Source organism: Podarcis pityusensis, assembly GCF_964106645.2.
Source record: "Podarcis pityusensis genome assembly, chromosome: 1".
Taxonomy (NCBI): domain Eukaryota; kingdom Metazoa; phylum Chordata; class Lepidosauria; order Squamata; family Lacertidae; genus Podarcis; species Podarcis pityusensis.
In genome coordinates this window covers 93,228,753-93,244,661 of record NC_138028.1, presented here as the reverse complement: position 1 = coordinate 93,244,661, position 15,909 = coordinate 93,228,753, and the positions used below count along the sequence as shown (strand labels likewise).

General features: G+C 41.1%; 1 protein-coding gene across 9 annotated transcripts in view; it reads left to right on the top strand.

Annotated features, from left to right (window-relative positions):
• The window catches only part of MYLK (myosin light chain kinase), a 179,492-nt gene that overhangs the window by 126,445 nt on the left and 37,138 nt on the right, over positions 1–15,909 (top strand). For all 9 annotated transcript variants that reach the window (XM_081005126.1, XM_081005127.1, XM_081005124.1 and 6 more), the window contains 2 exons: positions 733–849; positions 3,682–3,753. In XM_081005126.1, the coding sequence (XP_080861252.1) occupies positions 733–849; positions 3,682–3,753 (189 nt within the window). The remainder of the gene's footprint in view (positions 1–732; positions 850–3,681; positions 3,754–15,909) is intronic.

Here is a 15,909-nt window from a genome sequence, read left to right as displayed (position 1 = left end):
GAATGTGTGAATTTCCAGCATAGGAAGCTACCTTACACTGAGTCAGAGCATTCTGTGTTGCTCAGTGTTGTCCACGCCACTTTTCTTCAACCTTGGGTCCCCAGACGTTCTTTGCTTACAACTCCTTGACCATTGGCTGGGGATGGTGAGATCTGTAATCCAACATCTGGTGACTTAAGGTTGAAACAACTGGCAGTAGTTTTCCAGAGTTTCAGACAGAAATCTTTTTCAAGCTCTGTCTTGAGATGTTGTGGATTGAATCAGGAACCTTTTGCTTGCATATGCCCTGCTACAGAGCCATGGCCCTTTGCCGCCCTTCATAACAATACATCTGGATGTAGGGTGAGGAAGGAAGAAAATATTTATCTTAAGACTGCTTTGCCTATGAATATGGAATGTACCAAGATAAGTCTTAAGATATATTCCTCTGTATTATTTCAGTTAGCGTAACACTAAATAAAGTTGTAATGTTAACAGTGCTGTATTTCCATAGGCATATTTCAAAGGACCTACAGAGCTGGGGGGAAAAGACTTTATTCACTATTGCAAATAATTTATTAACTGTCATTTTTTTCCCTACAAATGTATCTGGTATTCGCTAGACTGATTGTGGGGTTTTATTGTTTTATTATCTGAATAATAAATAAAAATTTACCAGAAACAAACAGTGCTGTGCTTTTGTCATAAACAATGCTCGGTGGCCCCTCCTAACCTCTGTTTCCTGCCCATTAGGATCACTGTGCTCACTAACCATTGACAAGGCCTTCCCTGAAGATGAGGGCCAGTACAAATGTATAGCTGAGAATACAGCAGGAAAATCAGAGTGTGCTTGCAACGTGTCGGTGGAAGGTAAGTAGACTTTCCCCTCCTTATCCCACCTCAATTTCTGCTATCCTCACCCTGTTTAATCTGATTCTGATTTGTAAAACCACGAAAAGGTAGCTTTTTCTGCTTCTTTCTCTTCTACACTCCTTCCATGAAAATGTTACAATTTTTAATATCTAAAACCAACAGTGAATGAGCCACATGGAGCTAAACAGTGTCCACACCATTGTGTGTCAACTCCACATTCAGGCTGCCAAAACTGTGCGTCTGAATTGACTTTAAAATCCTCTCTGCATACATTTAAGTTCACTTATGATAGTTTCTGTGGCATTTTGAAACCATATCTAAAAAGCTGCCTTGTAAGCAATGGTGTGTGCTTTTGAGGCAAAATTAAATAAATAAAACTAATATTTAACTTGCTCTTGTTCTGGTACTCTTATCGCCAAATGGAAACCGTGGTGAAATTTTTACCAAAGATGGTAGCAGAAAGAGCTCCATGCTGTTGTTGTACCTACCACATTGCAGTCAACAGCCTGCGCTAATGCTCACTTTCACTATGCAAACAGACAGGAAAGCAAACAGCAAAGACTTGTCTTGAAGCAAACGTGGCTTCTGGGGGTCACTTGAGCTGAAAACAGAACATACGTTCCTCGTACAGTGTTACCTCTGGTTACGAACTTAATTCGTTCCAGAGGTCCGTTTTTAACCTGAAACCGTTCTTAACATGTGGTTCTAATGGGGCCTCTCACTGCCCCCGCGCCACCACCGCACAATTTCTGTTCTCATCCTGAAGCAAAGTTCTTAACCTGAGGTACTACTTCTGGGTTAGCAGAGTCTGTAACTCGAAGTGTTTGTAGCCCGAGGTGTTTGTAACCTGAGGTACCACTGTAAAATGATATGTGGGCAAACCCAGATTCTCTAAGCCCTTTATTTATTCACTTCATTACTCTTATTACATTTAGGTCCCACCCTTTGTTCATGTTGCTCAGGCCAGTATATTTGGCCATTTCCCCCGCCTCCCGCTTTATTCTCATAACAACCTTGTGGTTAGGTATAGAGAGATTATATGACGGGCCCAGTGAGCTTCATGGCTGAATGAGGATTTGAGCCTTTGCCTCCACAATCCTTATCTTACACTTTAACTGCTATGACTGCCATTGGCCTGATCCAGCAGGCTCTTCTTATGTTATTAAGACAGAATTGATTCTCTGATTCATAGGCTTGGAGTTGCTTCACTCAAAATTTCATCTGTTGTCTTATAAATTCTGGCAGTCCCTTCTTTTTTTGTTATGGGACAGTGAGCAGTTATGTGCTGAATTCCAAGGCATTGATGGTATGTCACTTGTTGGTGTCCGGTTAAACATCAGGGGAATTAAGTACTTCTGGGCTTGCTCTACTGTGTTCTCTTGCCGAGACTTGTCTCCCTATTATGTAGCCGTTCAGCCATTTGCAGATAATTGCCAAGGAGGTGAAATCTTGGCAAAGGGCATTAGACAAGATCCTGGCTGTTGCAAAATGGGCTACCAAATCCTTAAAGTCCAAATAAGGCAGACACATCATTAGAACAAATCAGCTCCTTCAGCTACTTAAACACCCTTCTTTGAATGTGTATTTTACATCAGCTGTCTAAAGAAACTTGAGTAAGGCAATAAACTCTGCTCATAGTGATACCAGGATAGTGCCTGGGTCACTTTTATTGTTCCATTGGGTTGTTGTGAAGACTTCCTGGAAGTATCTAGGACATCATTCATCTTCACAAAGGCAAGAAACTCTGCATTTCTGTATCTAACCAATATTATGAAATTTTGCAGTTGCAGAAATTCTACATTACTCATTACAGTTGCTTCCTTGTTGTGATATTCTCCCTGGGTCCATCTTTTCTATAATATTCAATTTACTGAGTTCAGAGATTAACAAAAGTTAATACTTAATATAACAGCATTTTTGCTTTGGATTTGCTAATCTGGTATAACATCCTACTGCCTTTGGGGGGAGGGGATGGTATGTTTTTAAAAAGAAGAAATGGCAGCAATATATATTGAAAATGATGCCCCATCAGTTCTGTTCTACAAATGCTGGTACCATGATCAATATAAGGAAGAGAATATTTGCTCTGTGGCTGAAGACTTCACAGGTTGAACAGGAAGGATGGAATGGATATGAATGATTTTTGCTATAATACGTTGTCTTAACGTGGTGCACATTTTGTTCGCCCCATTGCTGTTCCTGGTTAAGAAGTTTTTTAAATGATACAAAAGCTTACAGATTTTGTTTACCAACTGAGTGTACATTCCATGCGCAGTAATATCTCTTTCAGACTATATTTAACTTTCTGGAAACACTACTGTCTGCTCCCAGGCTTGGTTTCTATCTTTATTGTAACAGCCTGCTACCTAGCCTTGCTATATTTTTGAACTGAAATTTGATTAATCTTTCAACTTCAGCATAGTGATCTTATTTTATCCCTTCACTCTAAACCCTCTTTGGTCGATCCCTGTGTTTTTAAAATAGGGAGGCCTCTAGTTGGGGCTTAATCAGAGTAACTTCATTGGAAAGTTGCATCCTACTAAATTGTTAAGATTAGCCATTGATGTTTAATGGAGTTTTGCGCAGAACATCTATTGGACAGCAGATGCAGCTATTTTTATTCAGAATGTAGCCTTTCCAAACCACTGTGTGCAATAAGTCTTGTTTAAACATCACAAAAGCTAACAATTTCCATCTGCTTTCCACCTCAATCAGAATAAAATTAAAAGAAGGAGAGGTCTGTTTCTCTTGCAATCATTGCTCTTTAGTTCTAAATGCTTGTTGTTGTTTTAATTGTTAATTGTCCTTTTTCTTTCCCTCTGCTTATAGAGTCTTCAAAGCCAACTGAAAAGAAGAGCAAAAAGCCAAAGAGTTCACTCTCTCCTATGCTTGCAACAGAGAGTAAGTTGTTCTGCTTTGTTTCCTTTCGGCTGAATTTGAACAGGTACTTTAGAAAGTAGTTGGTTCCGAAGATGATTGTCTTTATTGTGACTGAAGCTAGGGGCATACAGAAAGAGGGCAGCAGCATCAATAATGAAAATCTGGTCCTCCATTTACATATTTGTATGGGTGGTTGATGTCACCTCCTGCAGTGATCATGATAAGCCTTCTGCCCAGGTGAATCTTCTTGATATCATGTTTGTATGATACACAAGCAGCAAATTCCCCAATTTCTGCATTATATAAACTCATTGTTATGGAGCCACATGAGCAGAAATCTTAGGCGTACTTGGGTCATCATGAGGGTGGTATTCCTCATACAGTGCATACAAAAGTATCTTAAGTAATAAAAGCCAAGAGGTGGAAAAATGGTTTTAATAAGGGTGCACCAAGCCAAATCCTTGTGTATTTAGAACTGATTTTTTTTTTTTAATGGAATTGCTTTGTAGTTGGTGAATGCAAAAGCAGTTCGTTGTTCATACTGGATATGTTGTCTCCAAAACTGGCTCAGGTGTTTTGTTTTAAAGATATATATAAAACCCATCCCTAAATTTTGGCATTGTTTCCCCCTTTTCCGCTCCATATTGTCAGATATCCACAAACTGTCTTGTATACCCTTGCTTTTTGGAACATCTGAGTATTATATTTATATCTCACCTTTCCTCCAAGGGACTCAAGGTGACCTACAAGCTCCTCCTCTGCTCTATTTTTATCCTCACAACAACCCTTTGAGGCTGGCTAGGCTGAGAGATAATGACTGGCTCAAGGTCATCCAATAACCTTCACTGCTAAGCAAAGTTTTTAATCCTGATCTCCCAGGTCCTAGTCCAGCACTCTAACCACTATACCACACTGGCTCTTTCAGCATGTGAATAGGTCTACTTTGCCCTCTTTTAGGGTAGTTATTTGTAGGTTTCATCTTAAAGGAATAGCAGGCTGATCATTCACAACTTTTGGTGGTGAACAGAACACTTCCTTCCTATTAATGATGGCTGCAGCCCTAGGATTGTTGCCGGGAATCAGAGTTAAAAACTTGGTATGAATCAGTCAAAGGTGATGTATTTTAGTTGGAATAACAAGACTAAATCAAACTCTTGAACCAACTCCAGATTCCATGGCTGTGTAAACAAGACCTCTATAGCAACATTCTTTTACCAAATCCAGTTAAGATCAAGGGAAGAGTTTTTATTCAATTTAACATCAAAGGGAAAATAGTAACATTATACCTGTGTCTGAATAATGGAGAGAGAGAGAGAAATCACTGTTAGCTACTGCATATATTCTTAATTCTTGGTGCTATGACTACAACTGCTGCTGTTGAAGGTCTCGTCTCTCCCGCCACCCAATATTTTATTTGAGATTATAACAGAAAGACAGTTAAAGTTCTCTTAGACATCTTGCATTTTGTTGAGAATGGCTGTCCTCTTAGTCACTATTTCACTGTGTAGCGTAATTGTCAAACTCTGCTGAGAATGAGCAGGGGGTACAATGAAGCTGTCATCTTTCGGCTCCTCAGAAGGAAAAGGGGAATCTCCTAAAATGATTATTAAATTAACAATGTCCATCTATTCTGATGTCACAAAATGAAGAAATATAATATCGGTAAATGAATGACTCGCAAATTCATTCGTGTAAGCTGTAGCCACTTAGATGCTGCCATGTTATATAAAGGTTACCTTTTGCTAGAAAGTGCAGTACAATGCTCAGATGTGGCCGGATTATTATAATAAAGAATGCACAATGTAGAGAAAGGTAGTCTTGACATTTGTAGATTTGAGTGCACCCTGGGTAGCCAGTAATCTAGTCAGGAGAATCAGTGGTGCTTGGTGCATATTTGATACTGAAATAGTTGAATTTCACCGTTCAAAACTAAATCCCACCTTTTCCCCATTGCTGCCTCCTCTACCCCACCCCAATCTAGTCTCTAAGAGGGTATTTTTCAGAACATCCAAAGAATCTGGAATCCTTTTGCACACAGACAACAGAGCAGCTTAGTGTAGGAATGGTGTTTGTCAGGAGAGGTCTTTACAAAATCTCCTCACAGGTTCAGCAAATGCAGGATAGGAACAATGGAATCATGCCTGCTGGACAGCCCCTCCATTTCTAAGGCACCTGCTGGCCATGACCCCTGGCAGCCAAGCATTTGGCATTGGTGAGAAAAGGGCCATACATATATACAGCTCCTTCCCCAGTTCATGAACTCTGGCTAGTCAGGGTTCCCAAATGGATGGTGCACCTTATATATGTACAGTTTATATGCTATATTCAGTGATGGCTGGTGCCCCTTGGGACTGTTAGGGCAGAAATCTGAGATGTCAGTAGTAGGTAGAGCCGGAGCCAATGCTAAGCAGAGCCAATGAATTCTAGTTTTGTCCCCATCCTTCCTGTTGGGCCACCCCATGGAATGGTTGTAAGAAAGAAAGCAGCCATGTGGGGGCTGGCTGAGGGCAGACTGAGGTTGGTGGGGCAGTGCCCTAATGGATCAGACTTCACTGCTTATATGCGCATTTGGGCCGCTTTCTCACTAAAGCCACAAGTATAGCTATCTAAGTCAATCTTGCATCACTAAGGGGTTGAGTCCTTCAGAAGTTCTAGTTACCATCCATGGAAATTAAAATATAGGGACAGTGTTAGATCATAGACTCATAGAATCTTAGAGCTGGAAGGGACCCAAGGATCATCTAGACCCAAGGATCATCATCTACCCCCTACAATGTAGCTATTAATCTTGTAATTAAATTAACCTTGATGTAAATTATTGCTACTCAAGCCTACTTATTGTCATTTTGTTCTCATCTTATGGTGTTTGTGTTGGCTTTGTGATGACTAATGGGAAGAACTGTTCTAAGTAAAAACGGCCAGAGTAACCAATTTTATGGGTGTTCATATTTGAACTGAAATAAACAGTATTAAATTGTTACTCTTTAGGTTTATATGTGATGAAGAATTTCACACTGAGATGGATTCAATAATGTTTATGCCATCTCACTACTAAAAACTCAGAAGTTATGTCTTCCTTTGATTGGTATAAACATAAAACCTCATTTTGCAGCCTGCTTTCTCCATATTTTTTCATACAGTCCATGTTCTTGTATGAAAGGTTCTTTATGATTCTCTCAGCAAAAACCAGATAAAGGCGGTAAAGGTTTATTCAAACATTAATATTCAGAATAGAGCTTAGCAGGTATAAGGCACTGGGAGAGCAAAGGTGTTTTATAAGTCTCCCTCAGCCACACTCTGCTTCTGAATCGCTGCACTACAGCAAGTTTCAGAGAAAATAACCCTTAAGGCTTCAAGTAATTGTGTAGTCCACCCTACCCCAACCTGGTGTCCTCTTGATGTTTTAGACTACAACCTCCATCAGCCCCAACTACCATGGCCAATTGTCAAAGATGATGGGAGTTGTGGTACAAAACATTATTATTATTAACAGTAATAATAAAATTTTGAATTGCCTTTTACATATGATTCAAGGTGATTTACAAACACCATAAAAAAGCTGCTACTGTTTTTTTAAAAAAAAAAAAACAGTAAGAAAACAATTGAAGATAGGTTTTAAAATAATACAAAATGAACACCTTGGCAAAGACCTTTTCATTTCACTGTCAAAACAAAAGTGTCTTCAATTTCCAGGAAGTACAGGCAGTGGGTGCCTGCTGCCATATCTCAACAGGGACAGCCGCCCTACTGAGTTACTACAGAGTGGGCTTCTGGAGAATGCCAGGTTGGAAAGTGCTGATGTTGTGTGAACTAGCCTGCAGGATGCCACTCAAAGGAGCTTTCAAGTCTTGGAAGTGAGCAAGACTGCTACACAGTCCCTAAATTTGTATAACCAGTCCTCAGGAAGATGGGCTGTACAAATGTTTAGGCAGTTCCCTTTTATATACTTTCTGTAAGTCCTCTTATCTCCAGCCTAGCCCATAGGACTCTTAAGCAGATGCAGGGATAACATGGAAAAGTTATCAGTGACATAAGCTTACTGTGGGAGAGAGCTTACAGCAACTAAACAAACTGTGCCTCAGATTTATCGCAGTTTTGTAAGGATGACTTTCTAGACTTTGCTGATCTAGACTTACTCCTCATCAGGGAGTAAGCCAGGGGTAGGCAACCTAAGGCCCGGGGGCCGGATGCTGCCCAATCGCCTTCTCAATCTGGCCCACGGACGGTCCGGGAATCAGCGTGTTTTTACATGAGTAGAATGTGTCCTTTTATTTAAAATGCATCTCTGGGTTATTTGTGGGGCATAGGAATTCTTTCATCCCCCCCCCAAAAAAATATAGTCCACCCCACCACATGATCTGAGGGATGGTGGACCAGCCCCCTGCTGAAAAACGTTGCTGACCCCTGGAGTAATCAAATGATCCCTGAGCAATATGCCATCTATAGCCCAAAGACTGCATAGTTCCCTGAAGTCTTATTTTAAAAAACAGTCTTTTGGGATTTTTGTCCATCTCTGAGTGAGTAATGATTAGGCTACTATGCAGAATTTTCTCCAAATATTTTGCACCACTTTTGGGGTAGCTGTCATTTTCCTTTCCGTGCTTCCTTACAGAGGCAGGGTACAGGGTATTGTGGAGGATATATGCCCAAACTTCATAAGGTGAAAGAACCACCAAGAGGGCCCCCTCTGCCAATCTTAACCCTCAAGAGAGTCTGGAGGGGAGAGAGTATTTCAGATATTTGGGGCCTGAGTCATTTAGGGTGTTAAATACTAATGTGAGCACCTTGACCTGGACTCAGAAATGAACTGGCAACCAGTGCAGCTGTTTTCAAACATGAGTTACATGAGATCTAAATGGAACTTTAGCCAGTAATCTGACCGTTGCCTTTTGGACCAACTGAAGTTTCCGAGTTGCCTTCAAGGGCACATTGCAGTGACTCAGTCTGGAAGTTACCAGAGCATAGAGTACAATGGCCAAGCCATTTCTGTCCAAAAGGGGGAGTAGCTGGCAAACAAACCATAGATCGGAAAAGGTACTCCTAGCCACCAAGCCCACCTTAGCCTCTAGTAGCACGGATGAGTCCAGGAACACCCCCAAGGTATGGACCTACTCCATCCAAGGGAGCACAACTCCATCCAGGACAGATCACCTTCTGGACATGAGGACTTGGAACACATAACAGCTATGTCTTTTCAGAATTTATTCTCAATTTATTGGTTCATCATGGCCTCCCAGCAGCTGTCTAACTCCTCAATTGTGTCTCCCAATTCATTTTAGGGCATATATTTTTAAAAAAACCTTAAAATCTTAAGTCCCAGAGGATGCACTCCCCTTTTTGTGTTCATTGGGGGGGAAATTATCCCAACTGTTTAAAACAGTTCACTGTGTAATGTTATTTCTTTTTTTCTGTCTGTCTTCCAGCAATCAAAAGAACGATGCTTGGGGGTATCTCATATCCTTAAGTTAATAAATCTTCATGCTGACTACTGCATAAAATCTGTCCGATTTTATTTCAAACAAAAGTATTGGCTAGGTTATTCTGTGCTCCTGCAGAGAGTTGTTAATATACATCACCACTGACACTGTCCAGAACAAAACCTAGGGAAATCTCCATTGTTATTTCTTAGACCTGATATCCTGGCTAGTGCTGGACTGAATAATTCAAGCTAACAAGTCTCTGTACTTTTGCTGGGTAGGGCAAATGCAGGATTAATCTTTGGGTGGGCTTGAAATAGTGACCTTGGGCCAGTCACTGTCTCTTAGCTCAACCTACCTCACAGGATTGTTGTGGGGATTAAATGAGGAGGAGAACCATGTAAGCCACCTTGAGCTCCATGAAGAAAAAGGAGGGATATAAATGCAATCAATCAATCGAAGAGCTTTTTGGTGTGTGTTTTTAATGAGCGGGGGGACGACGACTTTGGGACAGGCTTAATTAGTGCATTAGCTTCCCTCTGCAGCTCAGTGATATTTCCTGTGAAACTTAAGAGAGAATCCACTATAGGACTGCATCCCAAACACTGTCAAAGGAGAGACCATCAGGTTGCTAAGGCATATCCAACCAGCTGCTTGAAGCAGCGGCAAAGCTTTTATTTAAAAACAAAAAACAGCCAATTAATCATTAAAGGTAAGCCTGCCCAATCCAAATATCCTTTTGTGTTGCCTGCCCCCCCAACTTGCTGATATCCCCTCCCCACTTTCAAGAGGAGAAATGGTGAAACTGGTAGTGGGGTAGAGCTTGAGTCCTAGCAATGTTCCATTGTTCTTGAATTATTAGACAGACGTTTGCAGTGCCAGTGTACAAGGATGTCATCAGTGTAAACATGTCAAAAGTTCCTCCTCATTTTCATGAGCTCCACAGTGGAAAATATATATCAAGCACTTACTTTAACTGGCCGGGATTAGCTCTCAGTAGCCAGAATGATCAAAGCCCTAGTCTGTTGCTTGCCCTTCAGAAACAAAGCAAAATCTTACCCAGGTGGAGGAGTGGAGTTTACAGGTGTCATTTTAGGCAAATGTCTTTGCAACCTAATCACAAAAATGTTTTGATTTAATTTCCATTTCCTATTTCTTAGGGATAGAACCAGTAGTTCTTCCAAGCTCCAATTATAAAAGCATTAAACATGTCTGCGGCCATAGTTGATAGCCAACGTGCTGCCTCTGACCACTTCCTATTGTGGACAGGGCTTAGAGGTGTGTGCCCAATCACTTTTTAGTAATGGAGTCTTCAGCACAGCATCACCACTTTCTCCCAGAGTTCTAGAACCTGCTGCTTCCCACACTTGCCTTTTCCCAGCTCGGCATCAATATGTTTAAGAGGATGGCAGCAAAAGTTCCATCGTTGCTCTTTCTTTTTTATTTCATTAGCCTGCAACTTTATACTCTGTAATAAAATATAGTTGCTATAAAAATGTAGAAATAAAGTAACAGCTTCAAGTAGGACCACCACCACCCCTTGCATAAAAACAAAATGCCACTGTGTTCAAGCTCCTAAACATTTAAAATACGTTTTCCATGTTTGAAAAGTCATTGGAGTGGAATGGTAGTATTGTCGTTGTAACTTCTGAGAATGAACATGTGCAACATGAGGAAATGAACAGTTTTAAGGCTGAGATCTTGCTTTCTAGGCCCTGCACTTATTGTGACAATTTGTGCTTCTTGATAATTATGTAGATAGTGACAGGCAAATTACACTGCAGAGAACTGTAATGCAGAAATGGAGTTTGCTGTCACATTTGTCCCAGAGAACAAAATATAGAGTATGTTCCACTATTCAGAGAGCTTGTGAAATTTCCACTTTGAATAAGATTTCTCACAGACCCAGGAAAATTCAGAGAAGTGATTTAAACAGAATATGGTTTTAATAAACAACTTTGGTATCAACAGGTACTTAGAGTGAGACCTATCATGACCAAGTCTTCTGTTTGGGGGAGGGGGATGAACCTGAGTTGGAACTGCTCTAGATTCTGGTATGTTGGAACTGCTAGAAGAAACATGGAACAGACTTGTATCTAAACTGTATCCAATGCTGCACAGAACTCAGGCAAATCAATAGTGTGAGAACTCATTTTACAAATAATCTTCAAAGTGGGAAAAATAACAATTCTCAAGTGTTGGTCCCTCTGTCTGAATTAGTTCTACAGTGGTTTGTCCATTTTATTTTCTTATGGGTTAGATCATTGGTGGGAGACTTCTGGCCTGTGGGCCAAATTAGGCCCACTGGCTTCCTAGTTTACCCAAACAACACGTATGATGTCAGGCAGAAAAGTGCACACCAAGCTCATTCATGGTCATTCATTCCCTTCTGCTGGGGAAATGGTGTGCTCTTTGAATTACAGCTAGAAACGCAGGATCTCTTTTGAACTCAAGCTGGGGCTTCAAAGGAGGAAAGGAAAGCTGAGAGCACACTTAGAATGTGTTCCAGCTTCTTGCTTTGAAGTAGAATCATTTGATGTCATGTGATTAACAGGTGGGCCACCCCACCCACCTGTCAAAGCAGCCTGTAGAGGGTGGGGGAGTTTTGGATCTGCCTTGCAAGTTAGATTAAACTCCTGGATTAAATCTGCAGATCTCAGTGACACTTGGAAGTTGATAAAATAGAAAATATTTCCTCTTACCCACCACGTTTTGCATCATAACTGAACCAGGTTGCTTTTCCTCAAATAAAAATTATTGTGATTGGACTTCCTATCTAGTTTCAGGGGGAGTATACAGGAAAGTTTCTGTAATGGGCTTCTTTCTTTCTTTCTTTCTTTCTTTCTTTCTTTCTTTCTTTCTTTCTGATAAACAGCACCTGGTCTAGAATTCCTTGAGGCTATTTTCATTGTGAGATGAGCATCAGTGTGGCAAACACCACATTTTAAGGCATTTTGAACATATGCCTGGCTTATTTGGTCACTTGAAACAAAGAAAAAGGGTCAAACACTGATGAGATAGTGGGGATGGTAGCCCAACAACATCTGGAGCACCAGGGGTTTTCCATCCTTGCTCTAAACCAGTAAGGAAAATGTTCTGGTTGAGCATGCCATTCCTCCTTGGCAAGTATTTAAGTTTATGCCAGGTATGTTACTTGAATCTCCGCCAGCTTATTATGCTTTATAGTTTATGCCATTATGACAAGCTGTGACTGAGTTAATACTGGCAAAGAGCAGGATTTTCCATGAGGGCTTTATTTACATTGCATTCTGCATAGTTATCTGGGGACAGGCAGAAGAGAAGGGTGGTTGTTATTGATCGCCACATATAGAAGTTGATCGTGACATCTTTTCTCTGTGTTACACAACCCACATGGCACAGTGAAAATTGCCTTTTATTTCCCCCACTCCTGAAATGTTCTTTTCTTGTCTGTAAATGTACAAACTATGCTGAATTGCCCATGTCATCTCAGTGAAGGTCAGCCTAGAGATCCTTCTAAAATGTGTTGTGGTTTTCTTTCAGCAGCAGGCATTCCTCAAACATGGTTAACCCATTTTAATCAGATTAGATGTTTTGCTTTGCATCTAGTTCTTTATATAGGCAGGAATTGCTTCATACAATCTTATTTCCCTTTTCTTTCCATTCTGTTGCTGCACTCTTAATATGGGCCTAAAGTTCCACTTAGAATTATCAGTGCATGCACTTGGTATCTTCTCCCCAACCAATACCCCCCTCTCTTTTTTATATAGTTCATGTGTATGAAGCATATGATAACAATAGGATTCACACCATTTCCCAAGAAGATAGTAGAGAAATCGAAGGTCAATGAACAAAACAGCTTTAGATCCACCTGGCCAAAATCTGAGAATTACTAAGAGTGGGAGCAGATTGTTTATGGCAGAGTTTTCTCCTATTAGTCCAGTATTCCCCACCATTTTGAACTTCACACAGTGCCCCAGAGCTCCTAAAAGCATTGTTCTTGGTTGCAGTGGAAAATTAAAAATGGTGTGTGATTCTTAGACACAGTTGCTTAAGAACACAGGGAACTGCCTTATATGGAGTCCATCCCACTCTGTATTTTCTACAATTACTGGCAGCGGCTCTTCCTTAACTGGAGATGCTGGTGATTGAACCTGGGCCATTCTTCATGCAAAGCAAGATCCTGTACTGCTGAACTCTGCCCACCCAAATAGCAGGGGTGGGAAAGAAGGCGGATTGCATCATGACATGCCCATTTCCCAAAAGGCCAGGATGCTAATTTAATCATGAAAAGAGTCTTACTAGATCACTAACTCAGTTGCAGACTCTGGAAGTTCTCTCAGTAGGATTTTGCTCAGGAGATGCTTGCACTGGTGAAAGGGGAGGAGGTGATTTTCACCAAATACTCCTGCCCTTGTAGCTCCCATGCACACCACACCACAACTGCGCTGATGAGTTACAGCACCTTCTGGAATAGTGTGTTTGACTGGCCTTCAAAACTGAAGGGGAAATCAGTGACAATAGTCTCCTCTTTCTTGCTTGTTCAAAGCTCATTCCGCAAATGGAAGGAGCCTTTCATTTACATAATGCAAGTCTAGACCCAGCTGTCTGAAAGGTAGATACAGTTTTATGTTGTCATATTGGGAGAACTGGGCAGGAGAGGAAAGGCAATATGGATGCTAGAAATGCCCTCAGAAAACTTGGTTGGAAGGTTTTGGTAAAAGATAATAATGTAAAAGGCTCCATTATACCAAGGAAAGGCCACTAGGGGTTCATCAGTGGACTCATACTGCCCAGCCCTCACTGTTGCCCTGCCCTGCCCACCCCTACCCCACTCTGGTACGCAGCAGCAATTCTGGTACCAGAAAGCCCAGATCCTCGTGCTGCTCCTCCCTGACCACTATTCCTACTTATACCAATGTAACTCAGTATTGCATACCCTGATTGGCAGTGGCTCTCCAATATTTCAGACAGACATTCCCAACATGCTGGGTTTTGAACAAGGGACTTTCTGTATGCAAACCAGATGCTCTACCACTGAGCTATTGTTTCTTCAGCTTCCCACCATACAAATAGACTGGAGTATTCCGGGAGCAGAGGCTATTGTTGGAATGTATGGCAAAGTGGAGAGGAAGCCGCATGGGACATGAGAAATCTTGGCTAATGATAGTTGAGGATTTTGAGAGACCTTGATCTGACTCTAAGGATGTCACAGCAGTGACTAATACAGAGTGGGCACGGGTGTTAAATGGCCCATGGTGTGCAAAGGCATCTATAATATGAACAGTACTTTTTCCCCTCTGGAAATTAAAGCTATAGCTTCAGGTAAATTTCCTTGAAATTTCCTTGAATTCTTTATTCCTTGAATAAAGAAGGGCTTTATGTCTCAGAAAGTATGGGCTGTCCTGTGAGTGCAGCTGAAGTTTGAGCTGCTAAATGGCTAGCATTTTAAAATATCAAGCTGCTTATTAAAGAGCCTAAGTGTGGAGATTTAGAAGCTTAGCTATAAGCTTTTGTTTTGAAAAGCTTTGCAGTGGCGTTATTGTGCAGGGGGGAGGAGGATGGACCACTGCTGAAGTCATTAAAAATTTCTGGTTGTTTGGAAGTAACCTCTCAGGTTTATAGAAGCGAAGCTAGGGAAAGTACAGGAGAATAAGCTATCCCTTGTGCTTGACCACATTGGTAAAATTTCTAGTGGAAGCAGGCATTGGTAGATACTGAAAGGACAATGGGGCAGAAGCCTATGACACAAATAAGCATAATATTTACATATGCTAATATATATAAAGAGAGAGAGAGAGAGAGAGAGAGAGATGACGCTGGGAAATTAAGATGGTGGTGGGTATCTGAGGTCTCACCAGCAGTGCACTTTGCACTGTGCTTAGCTATAAGTAAGGATGGACAAATCTGTCAATTTGATTATTTTTATCAAACATCTGTACCTGATTTGTGGTGGAGTTCTCCTACAGCTTGGCAGTGTGACAAAGCAGGAGGCCATGGTTTCTCTAGGTGAGAGGACTCTCCCTGAGGTAGTTTGACAGAGAACATATAGACAGCCAATCTACAAAATAAACTCTCCCCCCCCCTTTTTTTTGCACCAAACCTCCCTGAAATCTTTTTCCATCTTGTGGGTGCTTAGAATGCAACTTGGCAGCATCAAAAGATAGACAAGCTCTTTAAATGTGAAGTGGATGGTTGGCTGGATGGTTGGTTGGAAATTGTTTTGAATTGTCTTGCACAAGAAGAAGCAGCTAACAAGTTTAATAAACTAATCATCATCATCATCTGCACATCCCCAAATCTACTTTGGAGGACCTTCAGCAGAGTGTGGGGGACAACAGTGTTGTGCAAGAAATCCTTGCGTTGATGGAACCTTAGCCTTAGCACTGCATTGAATGCAACTCATAATGACAGGAAGACTTGTGGATACAGGTTTTGCCCAGATAGTCTCCAGCCTTTACTGCAGTTATATGAGATTTTTCCACTTGATCATTTTTGTGTGGCTCAGACAGTGCAGTGAGTGATTTCCTGGGAAGGAAGGAGCAGTTGGGAGTTTCGTGTTACTATTTTTAGTAAAATGCCTGAAAAGGGAAACGAGAGGGAGATCGGGACAGACACAAACACAGACGCTTCTGAGCATCTCTACTTATGGGACTAGTATTTGCACCATTTGCAAAATGTTCCATAGCTGCAAACCCATTTAAAAGGAGCCTTTCCCCACAGTAGGTGTGATTTTCTCATGCCTAAAATTATTCTGCTTCAATATCAGCCTTTTAATGCT